The 17,338-nt window shown below is 41.1% G+C and overlaps 1 protein-coding gene across 11 annotated transcripts in view; it reads right to left on the bottom strand.

The window, feature by feature from the left end:
• Window positions 1-17,338, bottom strand: part of neo1a (neogenin 1a) — a 137,336-nt gene that overhangs the window by 81,895 nt on the left and 38,103 nt on the right. For all 11 annotated transcript variants that reach the window (XM_088296628.1, XM_088296631.1, XM_088296636.1 and 8 more), the window contains exon 2: window positions 7,041-7,364. In XM_088296628.1, coding sequence (XP_088152754.1) covers window positions 7,041-7,364 — 324 coding nt within the window. The remainder of the gene's footprint in view (window positions 1-7,040; window positions 7,365-17,338) is intronic.

Genomic DNA, 17,338 nt, shown 5'->3' with positions numbered 1-17,338 from the left:
ACAGCTTGACTGCACAGTTTTTCTCTTCTTAACGGCATTTTCCTGTCCGTTTTTCATTACTCGATCTCCAAGGGTAGATGAATGTTTTCATTTTTCAGCTCAATCTGTGATTAATGCTCCTTACTGTTGAAACAGTCTCTCTATTGCTTTTCTACCCTCTCCTGTGCCAGAGAAAGATAAAAATCAGGGTAATGGAACACCACTATGACCATGACCCCAATTCCAGGTCAGAGCCATTTGTCATGGCAATGACCCAGCATTCAGAAGCAAGACAGTACATAAATGTTGAAAAGAGCCCTGCACATTACAAACTGTAAATTAATTGAACCAATGCTAAGGAACGGAGTCGATGCCTGTCATCCAAACAAGACTGTCTGCTTCTTAACGTGGTAAGAATAAGTCACTTAGAGGAGAAGATCTGCACCGTGCAGCTCGTAGCTGCTGCCCCATTGACATTGTGTTATGCAAATTAGCTTAGCGCCTAGCGTTCATGAGCAGCCGGGAAAACATGACCTCAGGGAGGATGGGTGACTGTGTAATGTGAACGCAACACTTTTTTAACCAGAGTTGATTTGAGTAACCTGTCCAAAAGTAGCATGCTACTTCTGATTGGTGATTGGGTAAATAAGAGTTTTCAACTCTGCCAATAGGAAATTATTTGTTGGGTTTCGAATCCAGATGGAAATGTTTTTCTTTTTATCTGACGTATTCACAAATTAAAAAAAACAAATTAAATTATTGACATAATGGTAAGTTGAAGCCCTAATTACATGAGAGTGCTTCATTCATCACCACCCACTAAGAAACTAGTTAATTAGCCCGAGTGTTTTGTAACTGTGGAGTCAAAGCACAACACAGCTCACTCACAGGCACATTGTTCGAAAAAGCCAGCTAAAGATTTGTCCATCCATCCATTATCTGTACCGCTTCTCCTCGCAAGGGTTGCTGGAGCCTATTCCAGCTATCTTCGCGCAGTAGGCGGGGGACACCCTGAACTGGTTGCCAGCCAATCGCAGGGCAGCTAAAGATTTACTTTAAGACAACTATTTGTACATAAAAAAGTCCATTTGTCATGTCACCTTTTAAGTTATTTTCTCACATAACCTAGTTATGTCTGATAGTGCCCGTTCATAAATAATAATTTAAAGTTGACAAGCCTCAACCTAAACTAAAGGAAAACCTAAACCAAGAGAAAATATGCTGGATTCTCTTCCTGGTGGTTCCTGGGTGAGCGAATGACATGTTTGTGCCGCTGTTTTATGATGACCTGTTAGCAATTTCTTCTCTTTATGAGTAAGCACGGTGGTCACAGTGGAACTGCAATGCACTGGAGTGTGTGTCTGTAGGCCATTGGGTGTGTTTGAGCGGTGCAGAGGAATGAGAGGATAATAAAGAAATAGAGGCTGGGAGAGGTAGTAAAGAGAAAAGATGGGGGATGTTGAGTCATTGAGGAAGCGGCAAAAATAGTAGAAAGCCAGTGGAAGTAGTTTGATGAGAGAAAATTGCAGAGGGATGAATGTGGACAGTCTAGTCTTCCAGCTCCCAATCACGTCTCTCTCTGGTTTTACATCACCTGTGCATATGTCACTGATGAATGCAGAAGAAAAAAATAGTTGCAATTTTAAGAAAGTGAATCTGATGTATTTATTTAATTTTATTTATTTGAGAGTCATTCACAACCTGATTGCTGTCTGCCAACAAGACTGCTTTGTTCTTCAATTAAAAATTAATGATAAAAGTTAGGTTTAATCTTAGCTGGAAGATTCTACATAAACCTCATCAAAAAAAAAAAATAAATAAATAAGGCATATGCAAATTTCCGCAATATTGATTTCGCCATTTGATGAAGTGAAAACGAAGTTGAGATAATTATCTCTATTTCTTTATTTCACTGTAATGATTGTGGTTGATTTTTTTAGCTATAAATAAAGCAACATCTTTAAATGTGAAGACTTTAAATTGCTTACTACATTGACACAAGGGGAGATGTCTGATTCCTCTAACGAGCACCAACCAATTTTACTAGTAACAATTTTAACCATGAAACAAATGGGGGCGAATGAATTCACCATGGAAGGACAATTTTAGAACAGCTTGCTTGCCAATAAACTGAAAATGAAACAAAGTAGTATGTGCGGTGTCTACAGTGCGTTTGATGGGGTTGAGATTAGGGCTCTGAAGATCTTCCAAACCAAACTCAACCAAACTTTGTGAACTCAAGCCCAGGCAAGCTGGACCAGCAAAGGGCCTTTCCCCAAACTTGTTGGTACAATGAACAATTCAGATTTAGAAGAAACTAAGCTCGCACGCACCCTATAATAAATCGAAGCATCATGCATGAAGGTGTAATAATAATGCAGGAGCCGAGCTGTCTGCAGTGTTAAGCCACTCTCCCAGTGAGGTGCGAGCAGTCGCGACTTTTGGTGAAGGTAGCAAAATACGTGATCACGTCAGGGTACAGTCACAGTCACATTTGCCACACGTCTGGCTGCACTTTTCTTGTCGCAGGTAAGTTTTGAAATCTCCTTGTGACAAGAAAAAAAAAAACGGCCCAGTGGGATAGGGGCTTTATCACAAAGGAATCATTGTGAGCGAGAAGGCGGTATTTACAAGTAGAGGTATTTTAATTTAATGAGACAGTAATTAATTAGGGGTTGAGAGATGACCCTGTGTTATCGAGAACACCAAACCCATGGGTACCATTATCTATCGCTAGTTGGCATTTCTGTAGGTATTGTGGAAGTGAGCTTTTATTGAATGTCAATCTTTCAATGCACTAGCTGGTCTCCATGTGACACAGAAACAAAGATAGACATGGACTTGGACTCAAGAAACGTGTGTTTCCACAAGAAAACCCTGAAATGGTGTGGTATATATATGTCAGGCCTGTGTGGCGCCATAACGCTGCCACAGGATGACACCAAAGAATAAAAAGTAATCTGACATCGTTGTTGTTCATGTCGGCGGTGTTCGTGCACAGTCATGACTGTGAGAACTGGGAAAACCACATCATTATTTCATGCTTATGTGTTGTACACACATCATTTCATATGTGCTGAAATGCAAAGTCAACACAAAATGATTCGTTGCAATAAAGTTTGACGCACCTTCACCAGTCTAAACATGGCATTGTGATTAATATTGCGATGGAATATGAGTTCATCATCAAAGTTGACCTGTTTTTTACCATCTCGGGGTGCGACCTTTTTGTCACTTCTGTTGACTGAAAATGACTGTTGCCCAAGGCTCAGATAACGACCAATCACTGCTCAATTGTATTCTGAAGCTGAGCCATGAGCAACTGTGAAGTCATTTTCAGTTGACATAATTGACAAAATGGCCTCCCACTGAGGTGATTAAAATCAGGTGGATTTTGCTGCTGAACTTATATTTCTAAAAATAATATTAATCACAATGCCATGTTGTGGGCCTGCATAGAATTTATTCTTGCAAAGAGAATTTTTGGGTTGACTACCCCTTTAAGGTCCAAGACTTAAAAATTACTTCCATGTAATATGAATCATGTATGATGAACATAAAATGTATTCCCAAAGCTATAAAGTAGCATCATTAAAAGGGATACACTGAAATGTAATGGTCATTTTACATTACATTAACTAAAATATAAAGTTTGAGTTCCCTCGGTTATTTCACTTTGGTCAATAAATATATATATACTTAATGAGTCAAAGTCATTGAAGTCATGGCAACACACCCACATGGAAGGACACGAAAGCAACAATTCAGAGAATTGTCTTATTCCATCCGAACGTGTTTACTCCTGATTTGGTGTCATACATTGAGCATTTGTAAAACATCTATCCAACTGTGTCCCTTAGGCGTCTTGAAAAACACAAACGCGTAAACAAGTAATGATGACAGGCTTACTCATCATCATAACAATTTAAGAAATTATGGCCTTAGGGGCATAATAATTAAAAAAAAAAAAAATTTTAAGAATCTGGAAACGCTCCTAATACCTTCAAAGGGCATCCATCTCTACCAAAAAATGAAGATACTTAATGCTTCATGTATGTTGCTTCACATGGGGTGATTCATGGGATGATTTGTAGCTTGTTGACTTTGTAAACAAAAGTAGTGACAAAGGAACAGGAAGATTGCAAAAAATCCAAAAGATATCAACACTGAAATATTAGAAAGTGCATGTTAGGGGGTCAGCATTTAGACCAAACACCAGAGAGCGGGGACGGAATTAACTTTTGGTTTTCTCAATTGGGGGTTTCTCCTTTAATAGCAGTGAGTTGCGATTCAATTTGAGCAATTCTGGAGGGCTGAGTTCAAAGCCTGACAGTGGGAGGAGGGCGTCTGTGTGGGAGAACAGCAGACAGTTAAGATGGGCTTTCTCATTAGTTGTGTCGCGCTTTGTGTCCTGGCTATCACCGCTGCACACCGCTCATTCGCTTGCAGCGCTATAATTCCTCTGCCCCTCCTTTTTCTCACTAAGACTCAAACTGAAGGCATAATATTGCTCCCCCCGAGGTGCTCCCCTTTTGTGAGAGTCTGTGTGCAGTCCCATGATATCGGACTGTACACACACACACACACACAAGCTGAACCAGACAAAAGAGGACACATGACAAAGCACAAAGAGGACATTTCATCACAATCTTCTCCGGAGTCACATTGGCATAATAATAAGGTTCTGCATCCAGATTCCAACATAAAATTCCTAATTTAGGTGGCAAATGTCATAATAGCTGCTATTAAAGCACAATGCTAATGTACAATCAAAATAAGAACTTTCCCCCTCATGTACACGTAATTCCCTCAGAATATACAAATGAAGACAGGGAGATACTGCCGGACTAAACAAACCCAAAGAAAGCAATTACGAGCTGTAAAATGATCACAGCACATAATTGCACTATGAACATAACGTGCAAATACAGTATGCTCTAAATCAGTTGAATTAAATGAGTTTGGTATGAAGTGCAATTGCCATTTACTAATTGCCAGGAGAGGTGCGGCAATGATGGCGCTAATGTGCAGAAGTGAACGCCACGTCTCCTGGCAATCAATCCCAGATATTACCCTGATATTTGTCAGATATGCTCTGTGCCACGCCGACCATCCGTGACTTGTTCGGTCATTACATCAGTGAGGTCACACCAACGTCACCCTCCGCCTGCACCATCATTCCTCTGTCTGATGGCGGCCTAATGGCCTGCTCTTGTGACAATGAAATTAACCTTTTTTACAGGCCACCTGCCTGTCAGCTGCAGGATCAGCATCAACATCTAATGTAAGAAGAAAAAACATCAATATACTGTATGTGTGTGTATCAAGCTGATAGAGTACATTCATGAATCGTTGTTTATAGGAGGTGTGCCCATGATGGCTGACAGATGCTTCACTTTTCAAGTAGAAGGTGATTGCGTCTAGCGCCCAATCATGGTTGACCCGCGTGGCTATGAAGCTGTCTGAATGCAGCGCTCATCTCAAGTCCCGATTTGCATTATGTCTCCACGGAGCTGAGACCTGATGGGAAAGCTGCAACGGTTTGTTTAGTGCCTGCGATGGCTATGAAGAGTCATCTTAGAGATACATTGGATGATTATTTTGTCTTGCTTGAGATGAGTAGTGAAAACAACATCATGATCAAATCATTGTCATTTTGTTCGTTTTTTTTTTTTAAACAATACCCTGCCCTGAAGCTGGATGGGCCACTGCCACTATTGCTCTGATAATGGGAAACATTTTTATCCTGCAGCTACACATTTGCTGTTGAGAACTAAATCCATAATTATAGGATTATTATCAGAAGTAAAAAAAAAAAAAAAAAAATCATGCATGCGAGAAACTGAATCTCAGTGAATAGAACCAGGTCTTAATTCCAAACAAGCTTATACTGCAGCGTACGCCCCGCAACAAGCATCTCTTGAGTATCTTAAAACCTGCCAGCATTGTAGCAAGAGGAAAGCACAGTAAATACATTGCTGGGCTGCAAATTGAATTTCAGGGCACAACTTGACTCGAAACAGCTAATAATCCCGCGTCACTCACAGTTCTCTCACTGAGAAAGGTGACATTGGGGTAGACAAATGTGAATCTTTTTCATGCATGTAGTATCCATAAAGGCAATGCATTCAGGCTTCTGCTGGGTGGCCCTGCGACCCATTTCAAGGACAAGAAATCAATTACAACAAACGAAAGCAATGAGGGAACCTTTTCTCATCGACAAAGGAGCGCGAACAGTAGAAGATGCTTCAAAGGAAGGACTAATAATTATCTTCAGGTCCTATATTAAAAAGGAATAAAATACAAACTACAATTTTTTTAATCAGATAGGGCTGAACTATTAACTTAATTGAATTGAAATTTCACATTGCAAAGGCTGCAATTTAGAAAACAGGAAAAAAAAAACCTGCTTAATTTCAGTTGGTTGATATACAGTGCAATCCATCATTATTGGCACCATTGGTTAAGATGTGTAAAAGCCTTGGAATTTGATCTTAATGTACATTATGGTGTGTATATTACATTGGGTTGTGCATTGAAATCCATCGTGGTCTCAGTGTCTTTCTTTCACTGATTTTTGCTACGCTGTCCACTTCGCTTCTTTTTTTTTTTTTTTTTTACAGGGTACTTAAAGTCCAAGATAATTGTTGGAATATACCTGCAGAAAATGTCATTTATTTAGCACTTTTGGCTATTTAATATTAGATTTTTGACATTTTTTATAGTCATCCATCATGAGAACTTACTCCCAAAAAATGCATCAAATGGAGCACAGGACGCTCTCAGTTTGCCAAGAGGGACCGAGTGACTCCACCTATTTAAGAATGTTGTGCTCCATAATTACTACATGCAAATACGAAACCTGCTTACAAGCAGCAAGGAGAACCTGCTAAACTAAAAATCAATAATAAAGTGCCAGGTATCCAGTTCGACAGAAATCTCAATTTTTAAGACTCAGAAGAGGAATTCACACATTAAATGAAAATTAGTGCAACGACGTCACCAGTATTGACAGTGCAAGAAGGAAAAATATCAGTTTATATATTAGTTGGCAGCCTTACCTGCAACAAAGAGGTGAGCTGTGCGACTCGAAATGGATCCTAGGTTTTCAATGGTGGCCACACATTGGTAAGTCCCCTCATCGGGTTTATTGTGCTTTGAGTGGACCACATGGGTGAAGAGTAGGGAGCCGTCAGGGAGAATACGGCGTCTCTCATCCGAAACCAGACTCATGAAGGTGCCATCTTTCTTCCACTCGATGCGTGCTGGCGCGGCTGCATCGCTGTGCGCCGAACAGTTGAGCAGCGCAGAGTTCCCCCGAATGGCCACTGTGTCCCGAGGCTCCACCGTGAACCAGAATGGGCTGAAAGGTTGTGCTGCTGATGCTGGGGGGGCAAAAAGGGAGAATATTAAGGGGTTGGATTCCATACACAAAATGTCAACCTTTTTCATCATACAATATAAAATCCAGTGCAAAAACAACAATTTCATGATATTATTAAAAAAAAACAAGTAGAAAAAGCCGGATATTATTGTATAATCAGGACTTATATGGTTCTTGGTGGGACAAAATACTTTCCATGTGGTCTTGGAGAAATCAGACAAGTAAGTCATGAGAAAATTCTTGCTTGATGAAAGCCAAAAAGAAACTTTGGAACTCCACGTCTGGTCAAAAACACAAAAAGTTCACAGGGACGTTTCATTCTGAAAGCAGAAGCTCCATTGAAATTGAATGTGAGGACCTGACAAATATTACCCAGACTAGCCTCTCTGGCAAGTTAATATTACGCCTATGAGCAGGGAGCGCATTGAAGTTGTAGAGACTGTGGAATGCAATTGCAATTTCCTTTCCTCGGGTATAGATGTTAACATCACACGGAAATGGTTAGTGCCAAAGTCAGACTAAGTGCAATTGTTTTGCATTTGTACTCATCCATTATTCAGTCCCCAGCACCTAAGAGTCATACAGTGGTATTGGTTAGACAAATAACAGCAATTGCCATTTCTGCAGGGATGAGGAGAGCCAGAAAATAATTAAGGGGGTATGGGGGTATTTTAATAATGCAGCGAATGGAGTGAAATAAGAAGTGGAATGTTAAACACAGTTTAAACTATGCCTGCTCTCTCCCAAGGAAATGGCATCTCTCCAAGAGCGGCTGAGGAACACACAGAGGGAGAGAGGAAGGAGAGCGCTACTAGCCATGTCAGTGGTTGAGCAATTTAACTCCTCTGAGCTCAGACCTCTCTACCTTGCGGCATCAACTCCCTTGTGAGAGCCAAAGCGAGAAGTTTTGTAATGTGTGCTCCATTACCAAGCAATTGCTCGTCCTTTAATGCACTTAGTTATGTTGAAAGCACGAATACGGAAAAAGTGCCGTAGAAAATGGCTGAGGTGAGTTATAAGTTTCTCCCTGTACATTAGGGAATAATTCAATGCTCACATTAAAGCTGTGCAATCATTTTGATTTTTCAAATATTTCCCCCCCAAAAAATACAATGAAAGAGAACATTGTGGAGTTTTTTTTTCACAGAGAATTCACAGAGTTATGAAAAATGAAATATTTCTAGACGCGTCTTAATGCTAAACACGTATCAGCTCTGAACGAGTGCAGGGTTTTAAGCAGAGGATGAGGATGTTGTAACAATATTACACAGAGTGAAAGTGCAATCTGTTCAGATCCAGCAGTGAGGGAGCAGAACACCCGCTTACCTCTGAAAATTAGGAAACACCATGACAGGCAACCAGTGAGAACGAGTGAGCAGAAAGCATGAGGCTAGAAAATGAGGTTGTCTACTTGATAAGTATGGGCTGTTACCTCTGTCCCAAATCCACTTTGCTCCGTGTCATTAAAGGTTTTGGGGAGCTCATCTTAAGGTGATACCATGATATCCTATATTGCGCTCGCAAGCTAACGCTGTAATACCAAACATAAGCCCATGTTAGGAAATAACAGAGCTAAAGTACATTGGCGCATAACTCATCCAAGTATCTTGTTTTCCATGAAACGGGCAAGAGGCATCCTTGTGGAAAAACACACTGCAGAGGAGAGCGATAAAGAGGGTCTGCTTGCACAAAGACCCTGTTTTGTTCCATCAGCGGCTCAGCAGGACACGTCCTCCCTTACTGAGACGCTGTCTGAGAGCAATCGTATTGACTACTCTTCTTATTGAGCCACTCTTTAGACAGAATAGACTACTTTCAAAAACCAGTTGGTTTTTCTTCACCCGAGTCCCCTCTGTGACTTGGGGTGGAAAATGAGGACAAGCTAGGCATTCTGATAAAAACATGTCAGAGAATTGGAATAGCACTTTAAAAGACTAAAGGGCAATACAGTACAGGTCTTTGCTTGTTCTTATGATGCATCCTGTGGCCATTTTTATTTCATTTTTTTTGTCTGAAGACGCATTCAAGCTGTCGCCACACTACTCACATTAGACTTCACAGAGTGGATCAATTTAAGTGAGAGAGAGCGCGTTTCAAAATCCGGGGGGACTGGTGAGGGATGTTCCAACACGAGAGATTCTGATAATGTCACCACGGATGACTGCGCGGGTGAGGATAGAATGGCGTAACAAGTGATGAGGAAGTTCGAGTTTCCTTTGACTTGACTCAAGTACGGTATTGTAAGTTGACCATGGCAAGCCATTCAAAACTTGTTAATTACTTAAGGATGGACGTTATAAACTGCAGGACATGAAACAAAACAACACAAACATACTGTAGATCATTGCATCAAAGTTGCTTCGAAGAAATGCGTGGTTGGGAGAACTGTGGCAAGTTTAAGCCTCATGCTCATGAAAATATCTGAAACATGCTTTGGAGATGAACTGTTAAAGTGATAATCAGTGCTGCTTTGGCTTCCAATTTCATCCTCTCACTCCGTGCTTTCCTCTCCGCTGCGTCAGCCGAGTCACACCCAAGAACAAGATAAGTGGCCTCATCAGCAGGCGAGCCACACTCAAGCCACTTTTTTTCCGAACCAAGATCGATAATTGGAACTGTTAGACGAGCAAATAAACAATTCCAAGGAATTTAATTACTGGGAACCAGTTATCAAAAAACGAACAGTTTTTGGAATTCCAGCCCATCCTTTAAACCACACAAAAAAAGAAGAAAAAAACAATTTTTAAGATCGTTTAATGAAACTGAACAGATTACTCCACAAACAGGAGATTGCTTAGAAAGATGGCTTTTCTAATATATGTGAGTCGTTGCCCAAGATCCGGAAGGGATTACGCAGTGGGGAAACCCCTCACCGACTGTGGATGTGATAATTAACCAGCTCTGATTGAGGCTTGAATTTGCCCTCTTATCAGACTCCCGATGGGCCAACAGAGAATGATCGCCCCACTGAGACAGCAATGCAGACTAACACAGATGCAGAGCACACTTTCATTTGCTAATTTGAGAAAAATGCGGTGTTACTCTAAATTAAGGAGTGCTTTAACTTGAACTCCAGTCGCCCACTGGAAACCATTAGAATAATTCTCACCAATTCCATAATCGACACGTTGCCTTTCGCCCGAAAACACAGCAGTATTCTAATGAGCCAGAATTTTCTTTCGGTGTAGTTCTGGAAACTAGAAAAAAAAAACGCCATTGAAAAACTGCTTGGTTTTCCTCAAGCCTTGTGATTATCCAAGTGTTAGTATGGTTAACATGTGCAGGGAGTCATCAACATGCTGGGCAGATTGAGCCACGTTCTTCCTCCCGCTGTGAACAACACCAAATGAGATCGTCATCTGAGACAGGAACTCACATTCATCTTTTGCCGCACCAGCTACACTACCCTCAGCCCACCACCACGATACTAAAGAAAATTGTGTAGATCTAAAGAGATAGTGGATGGATTTTTAAAAATGAAACCCAATAGCCCCCTGTTCAGCCGTCAAAACACAAAAGAAAATCAATGCATTTCAGAATACCCCGCAAATTTAAACAGCAATATATAAGCATTGGATTCTTAAATCAAGATTTTGCCCATTTTAGCCTGATCAGTCTGATCTACGGTACATTGGCGGTCAACTGCAGTAATAATCCAAGTCCTACCTCATTGTAGGAGTCGATAAGGCCAACGGCAATAGGCTACAATATTTGCACGGGACGAATTTTTTCGGTACAATTTCAGCTGTCAGCATGTTAGAACTTAGCGTTATGCCATTCAAATGAAAAATAACCACTATTGTTAAATGTGCGTGCGTGGATGTGTAATAGGTAAATTCCAGAGCTGGGCACTTGACCCTTTTTTGCCGGTCCGTCCCTTGTATTCCGGCCGCGATCTTGTTACAGTTCCAGCCTTCAAAAAAATCGTCGGCGCCTGGCCGCATTCTGTACCCCCCTAAAAAAGAAGCATTCGCACATGACGCTGCCACAGGAGAAATGCCAAAGGCAAAGGTTTATTTAAAGATCATTGTTTGTGTCAAAACAGACGTGATAAGGCAGCGTGCGTTCAAGCGTGCCTGAATTTACTTATTCTGACAACATATAACCCACGCCTCCCACCTTCTTCTGGGGCATACTATTGCAATGTGGGGAGGCAATACCGGAATTCTTATAACAATCATTAGCTGGCTAATTTACGATTCAAATTTGCTTGCCTTATTATGGTGATAAGTATTCCGTCAAACCGAAGTGGGTGGCTGATTCGTGGGCTGGACTAAAATCAACCTACGACCTTTGTTACTCAAACCCTTTTTTAAGATTTGTCAACCCCCAACCAAACCCCCCCCATCCCCTGCCCCAAATTTGGGTATCCGGCTGGGCCGGCGGGCTGGACTGTTCCGTCTCCGGTATATTAATTTGTTCAGTACTAGTGCTTTTGGAATTTGAAATGGCATGAAAAGTCATTATCTTTCAAAGTCGAGGAGGGCGCTCCACTCGCCAAGATTGCGGTGTGCCGCTATGTTCAGTGCTAAATCAGTTTTGTGTTTTAACGCGTTTTCCATGTTGTCACTCTGGGTTTACATGCTGACCTCAAGTTCATAAAACAACTTAAACCGAAAGCGCAAACCTTGTGCAAGTTCATTAAAAGACAAAACTTTTAAAATCTCTCCTCTCATTAAGAGAATTTGTGTGCAAATTGTAAAAACACAATCAGATAAGCATTTATACTGCGGACCAATACTGTCATGACCAATTACATAATGAATTATTCACAAGAAAGTGATTTCTACCCAAGTCGGGCCCCAACCGTCTCCTTAAAGAACATTTTTAATTTTGTTCAATAATCCTATTAATCTGCATTTAGTTGGGAATGCATTATGCCATCTCTCGATGACACAACCACAAGACACTTTTTTATAGAAATTGTGAGATGGAAAATGATGGAATTTTATGCCAGTTGTCACGATTGTGTGTTGAGGTCCGTGTGAAAGAAAAGTAGAGGAAATTGTTGTTCCCGTCTGCACACGGACTGTAATGGATGTAAATATAAATTCACACGCTGGGACAGCACTTTTAGCTAAATTGGTCATCTCTTTGTGAAAAGCAACGTGAAGGGACTTCTTCATTGCTCTTTTGGGTTATTTCACGGTGAGTAAACAACTTCAAAGTGCTTGATGGGCGGTGCAGATAAAAGGGGAGCAAGTCTCTGCATGCTCACAGCCTTTTGGAGAAGATCATTTAACACTGTCATACAAGAGATTAAAGCCAGCAAGAATATTCTGGGAGGGAGACTTAATGACTATTTTACCTGAAATTGGATACCACTCCTTAAAAAATGACTGTAAACTTAAAATACATGCAGACTAAGTACAAAGCAGTATCCAGTGCAACGTGGACTCAGTTAAGAAATGCATTTAACGACAGCCAAGTAATAACAAAGGAGTTAAGTGTGGTCACGGGGGCCAAGCGTTAGCACCATGGGTCTGGCTAAATTACGAAATGAAAAGGTTGTGAGGGGCTTTTAGACATTATTAATGGTGTGTACAAGATTGTACAACTCCCTTTGAAGTTCTCTTTCCTACAAAGACCATTTTAGTCTGTACATGAGCCTAACACACCACAGAAAAAGTTCGTCATCACACGGCAGCATTCGAGTACCCCGGCAGAGAAAGCCTCGGCTACGACTCTTTTTCAAGTGAATGGGACCCAGCAACAGGTGCGTGGGGCTTTTTACCATAAATTTAAATGATTGATAGACCGATATGCTTTTTGTCAGGGCTGATGCAGATACAGATCATTAGTGGTCAAGGATTAAAAGGCGTTAAATGGTGTCAAAATTTCGACAAATTAAAAACTCCAAAAGTTCACATAGTTTAAATGCCTTTAAGCACATATTTATTAAACAACTTTAATGGTTTCCAACATGTTAAAGCTTTTTTTTTTTTTATAAAATAGACAAATTAGTTTTAAAAGTCTAACAAAAACTGCACGGAGCGCCCAGGCTCAGCTGCATGCCTTATAGTACAATGAAAACAAACATCTCTTTAAAGTTTACTACGGCAAAGAGTTTTCAATTAGTTGTGAGTTGTAGTCGACGGACATTTATTCAAATTTGGGCAAAATCCGTTGCCTCACCTTCCTGTCCCGTAGTGCAGGTGACTCGAGGTGAAAAAGCAAACAGGCATCTTACTGCTGCAGCAAGCCAAAATAAACCAGCTTTTAATTTATCGGTTTTGAAAGTTAGAAAAAAAAGGCAGGTGCCGATTATCGTCAAACTGCCAAGTATCGGCCCTGATAATTGGCCCCGGCCGATAATCGATCTCTCACTAGTTTAAATATTTATACTAAATATTGTTTTTAGAGTGGAGGAGACTTTGGCTGGTTGTACAAACTACAATTTCTTTCAGTCGCAACATCGTGAAAATTATGGGCAGCTTAGAGCCCTGGGTTAAGGAAACCGCTCTGGGAAAACTAAAGCTGGGTTGACAAATGGCTAGTACTTCTCCGAAGTCGCACAATGGCAACATATTACGTCCCATGTCATGCAGCAATTTAAGTCTTTAAGTTAGTGTGTTTGAGGCAGCTTTCAATATCAGTGTAATTTTACTGATATCGGACCGATACACGTAACGTCATTTCTTTTCCTAACTGTCGCTTCCACATTTATCATACATCCAAACTGTTGTGTACCGGGGAAAGAATTAACAAATGATACACTGATTCTACAACAGTAGTGTACATATATGCATGTAGTTCTTAATGAGCTATTTGAACTGCCATCATCTGGTTCTGCTCATGTCGCTTGTAAAATTCTAATTAGCTTAGGGGGAAACTATGGTGGTATTTACACAATGCATTAGAAGCAGAATTAATTGGCCTGGTCGTTAGCCAACCACGAAAAGGACGAGATGTCCAAAGGGATCAATGCGGACGGTAGTGGAGCTCAAGTGTCTGCTGTTCTATATATTCAATTGTTTAAATATGGCTTGGTGAATGGTTATCAGTGAGTCAATGCTGTGTGACGATCCTCTCCGAATTACACCATCATTCCACTGGGCCTGCTTTTCCATTGAGCAGATGTGCAGAGCTTGCCCACATCTGTTCAAGCATCACACCGCTTTGTATGCACTTTTGTGCCACCGCAGGGTGATTTTTTTTCTTCTTCACGCTCCAACAATGAGTGTGATGCCCACGCCAGTCTGTTGGCGTAAATAAACAATCAAAGCATAATGGCGGCTGTAGTAAAGCGAGTGGCAAATATAGAAGGTAAAGTGCTGCAAAAAGATCATCTTTGAAAGAAGCGGAATGATCTCACACCCTCATAAAAAATGCAGCCACAGGCACACACATTTTGTCATAAATGTCAAAATAGTAATCTCACTTTTCCAGACTAATCATTGAGTTTACAAGTAAGTTCCACATTGCGCAAGAAACTCTTGATAAGAGCAGCAACAGTAGCCTACTATTCTCTTTTTGGCAGCCACTTTCACCAAAATGTGCCAGAGAAGCATCCAGCGAGGTCACCTTTAGGGAAACAGGCACATACTGCACATACGGCCGTCAGAGAGAAGCAGAAATCAGAGGACTTGTACAATTTTAAGATCTGAACAATTACTAGATTATTAAAAGAAACTATTAATTTGGTCATTGGTTAGTGGCTGACTATTAGATTAATTTTGACACAGATTGAAATGACTGCAGAAGTATGAAGTTGTGCTTATTATATGTAGAAAAAACAAAATTTTAATCCCCCCCCACGCCACATTTTCACTAGCCTGTGATTGGCTGGCAACCAGTTCAGGGTGTCCCCGCCTACTGCCTGAAGACAGCTGGGATAGGCTCCAGCACCCCCACAATCCTTGTGAGGGGAAGTGGAACAGATATGGATGGTTTAACTAGCTTGTCTTAACAGATTGAAAGAACCCCTTGCAGTACTGCTTGAAGATTTCCAATTGAAATAAACAAAGACTTGTTTCTCTGGACCAATTATCGTAATCCATTTGCTGCAGCCACAAAACATTCCTATCACAGCAATTACTTGAACGCTTCAGAGTCACCGAGTTAGATAAAGCCTATTTCCGGAACACTGACGGGCGGTATCGTTGTTGAGTGCGTGATGATATCGTGCGCGCGTGTGTTTTTGGGTGCTCACATTTATAAAGGGAGAGACTGAGCGCATCACGAGGAGTCCCCTCTCTGCATCGTACCGCTCTATCTGCATGTGTCCCTCTCACAATGGTAACATGGGTAGGAGAACACATGAGCACTTGACACAAACACGTCCTGTGGCAGATTTGATCAGAGTGCAGCTGGCGCTCCAATCTTATCATTTGGCCAAGGTGTGTAAACAGTCTGTTGCTAAGCATAACAGCCTGTAAATGTTTACTGTATTTCAAGAGCGGACTTCACCTCCTCAGAGCAACAGCATCAAGTATTGGGTGGCGCTTTTTCACTATTGGCTCAAATGAGGCTTTCAAATGTGCTTAGTGGTCTCTAAATACAAAGCGCTCATGTCCATCTTAACTGTGAAGCCTCCATCAAATAAGCATCAATAAAAAATGAGGGGATTATGTATTTAATATGCTGCATACACATTACTTGGTATAGTGGCCATAAATAATTCACCAGAGGGGTATCAGATAGGCCTGCATTATGCTGATGAATCACTTTTCTGTCACATTGAAGTTTTTCCAAAAATATATGAGTGAAACATTTTATAGAGAATAGGCTTGGAAAGATGATGAATTGATTGCATTTTTCTTGATTAGACTCTCTCTCTCTCGCTCGCTCCCCAAAGCAACAGTGCTTTCCCCTTCTTTGTTCCTCCCTCCAACACTGCTGTATAATGAGGGATGTTCCCTTAAATGCGCGTCTGCGGATCCAAGGCTGTGACGAGCCAAGCTGCCGAGCGAATAAGTGGCTGAGTGGCAGCAGCTGATGAGCAGTAATGATTTGTGTGCAGTTCAGTCTTTCCCCCTGAGGGTTTCAGGCACATCCCACTCGTCCACCCTTAACACCACACCAACTTAAGGGGGCAAGCTGGCCCCAAATGTGCCTAATCCAAAACACAGAAAAATAACGACCCAGCATGTGTGTGTGTGTGTGTATTTTCCAAATGGCGTCAATATGCAAATATCTGTGTAGCTGTGTGTGGTCGGTGGCGCTTCAAACCTTTGTTACAAGGTCAGAACCAAAAAAAAAAAATGGAAAATGAAAATAATTGAAAAGGATATAAATCGAAGCCAGAAATATGTAAATGCAATTTGATTTCACCATGAGTAAAGTTCGTTGACATTAGTGGCACAATATTGTATAATATTCTGTCTATCATTTGTACAATATTTTGTAAAATGCTGTATAGAAGTGTTTGGGGTGAGGGCACATTGTGTTTTTTGAGTTTGAAACAGGTGAGCAGTCAAGTAAAAAAATGAGTGTAAAAAATACATTTTGTCACATGCATAATACAAACAGCATGAATGGTGGTCGGTCTCTCAGCCAACCCAACCACTTCTATGTTGAATCCAAGATTATGGAAGCCCATGCACCTGATGGAACCATAGCAGAGCGTCGCAAGTGCAAACAGAAAAAAAGCCCATTTACATCCCTACGACAGTCGCTAGCCTCATCTTTTTTTTTTCTTGATCAAACAATGAACCTTATTTGCTGGGAGAAGCGTTCCCATAGTACGGTAGACTTTAAGCTCTCGGAAAACAAACAAACAAAAAAAAAACATGATTAGTCACCAAATAGTTTCCATATTTAATAGCCTCTCTCAAGCAGAGTGCTTCTTGCAGGTCGCTCTCGTCCTCTCCACCACGTCTGAGTGTTTGCTTAAATTATTAATACTGCCCTTGAAGGTTGTGTAGCCAAAAGGCAAGGAGGTAGTACAAAGTACGCAGAGGCGACTTGGGTCCTTGTTTACATGCTTGTGGGGATTATGACTGACTGCTTGTCACCTAATCACCTCCAGTGCCG

Source organism: Idiotropiscis lumnitzeri, chromosome 5, assembly GCF_059441095.1.
Source record: "Idiotropiscis lumnitzeri isolate Australia: NSW breed Sydney's pygmy pipehorse chromosome 5, RoL_Ilum_1.0, whole genome shotgun sequence".
In the NCBI taxonomy this organism is placed as follows: Eukaryota; Metazoa; Chordata; class Actinopteri; order Syngnathiformes; family Syngnathidae; genus Idiotropiscis; species Idiotropiscis lumnitzeri.
This window is presented reverse-complemented; position numbering and strand designations above follow the sequence as displayed.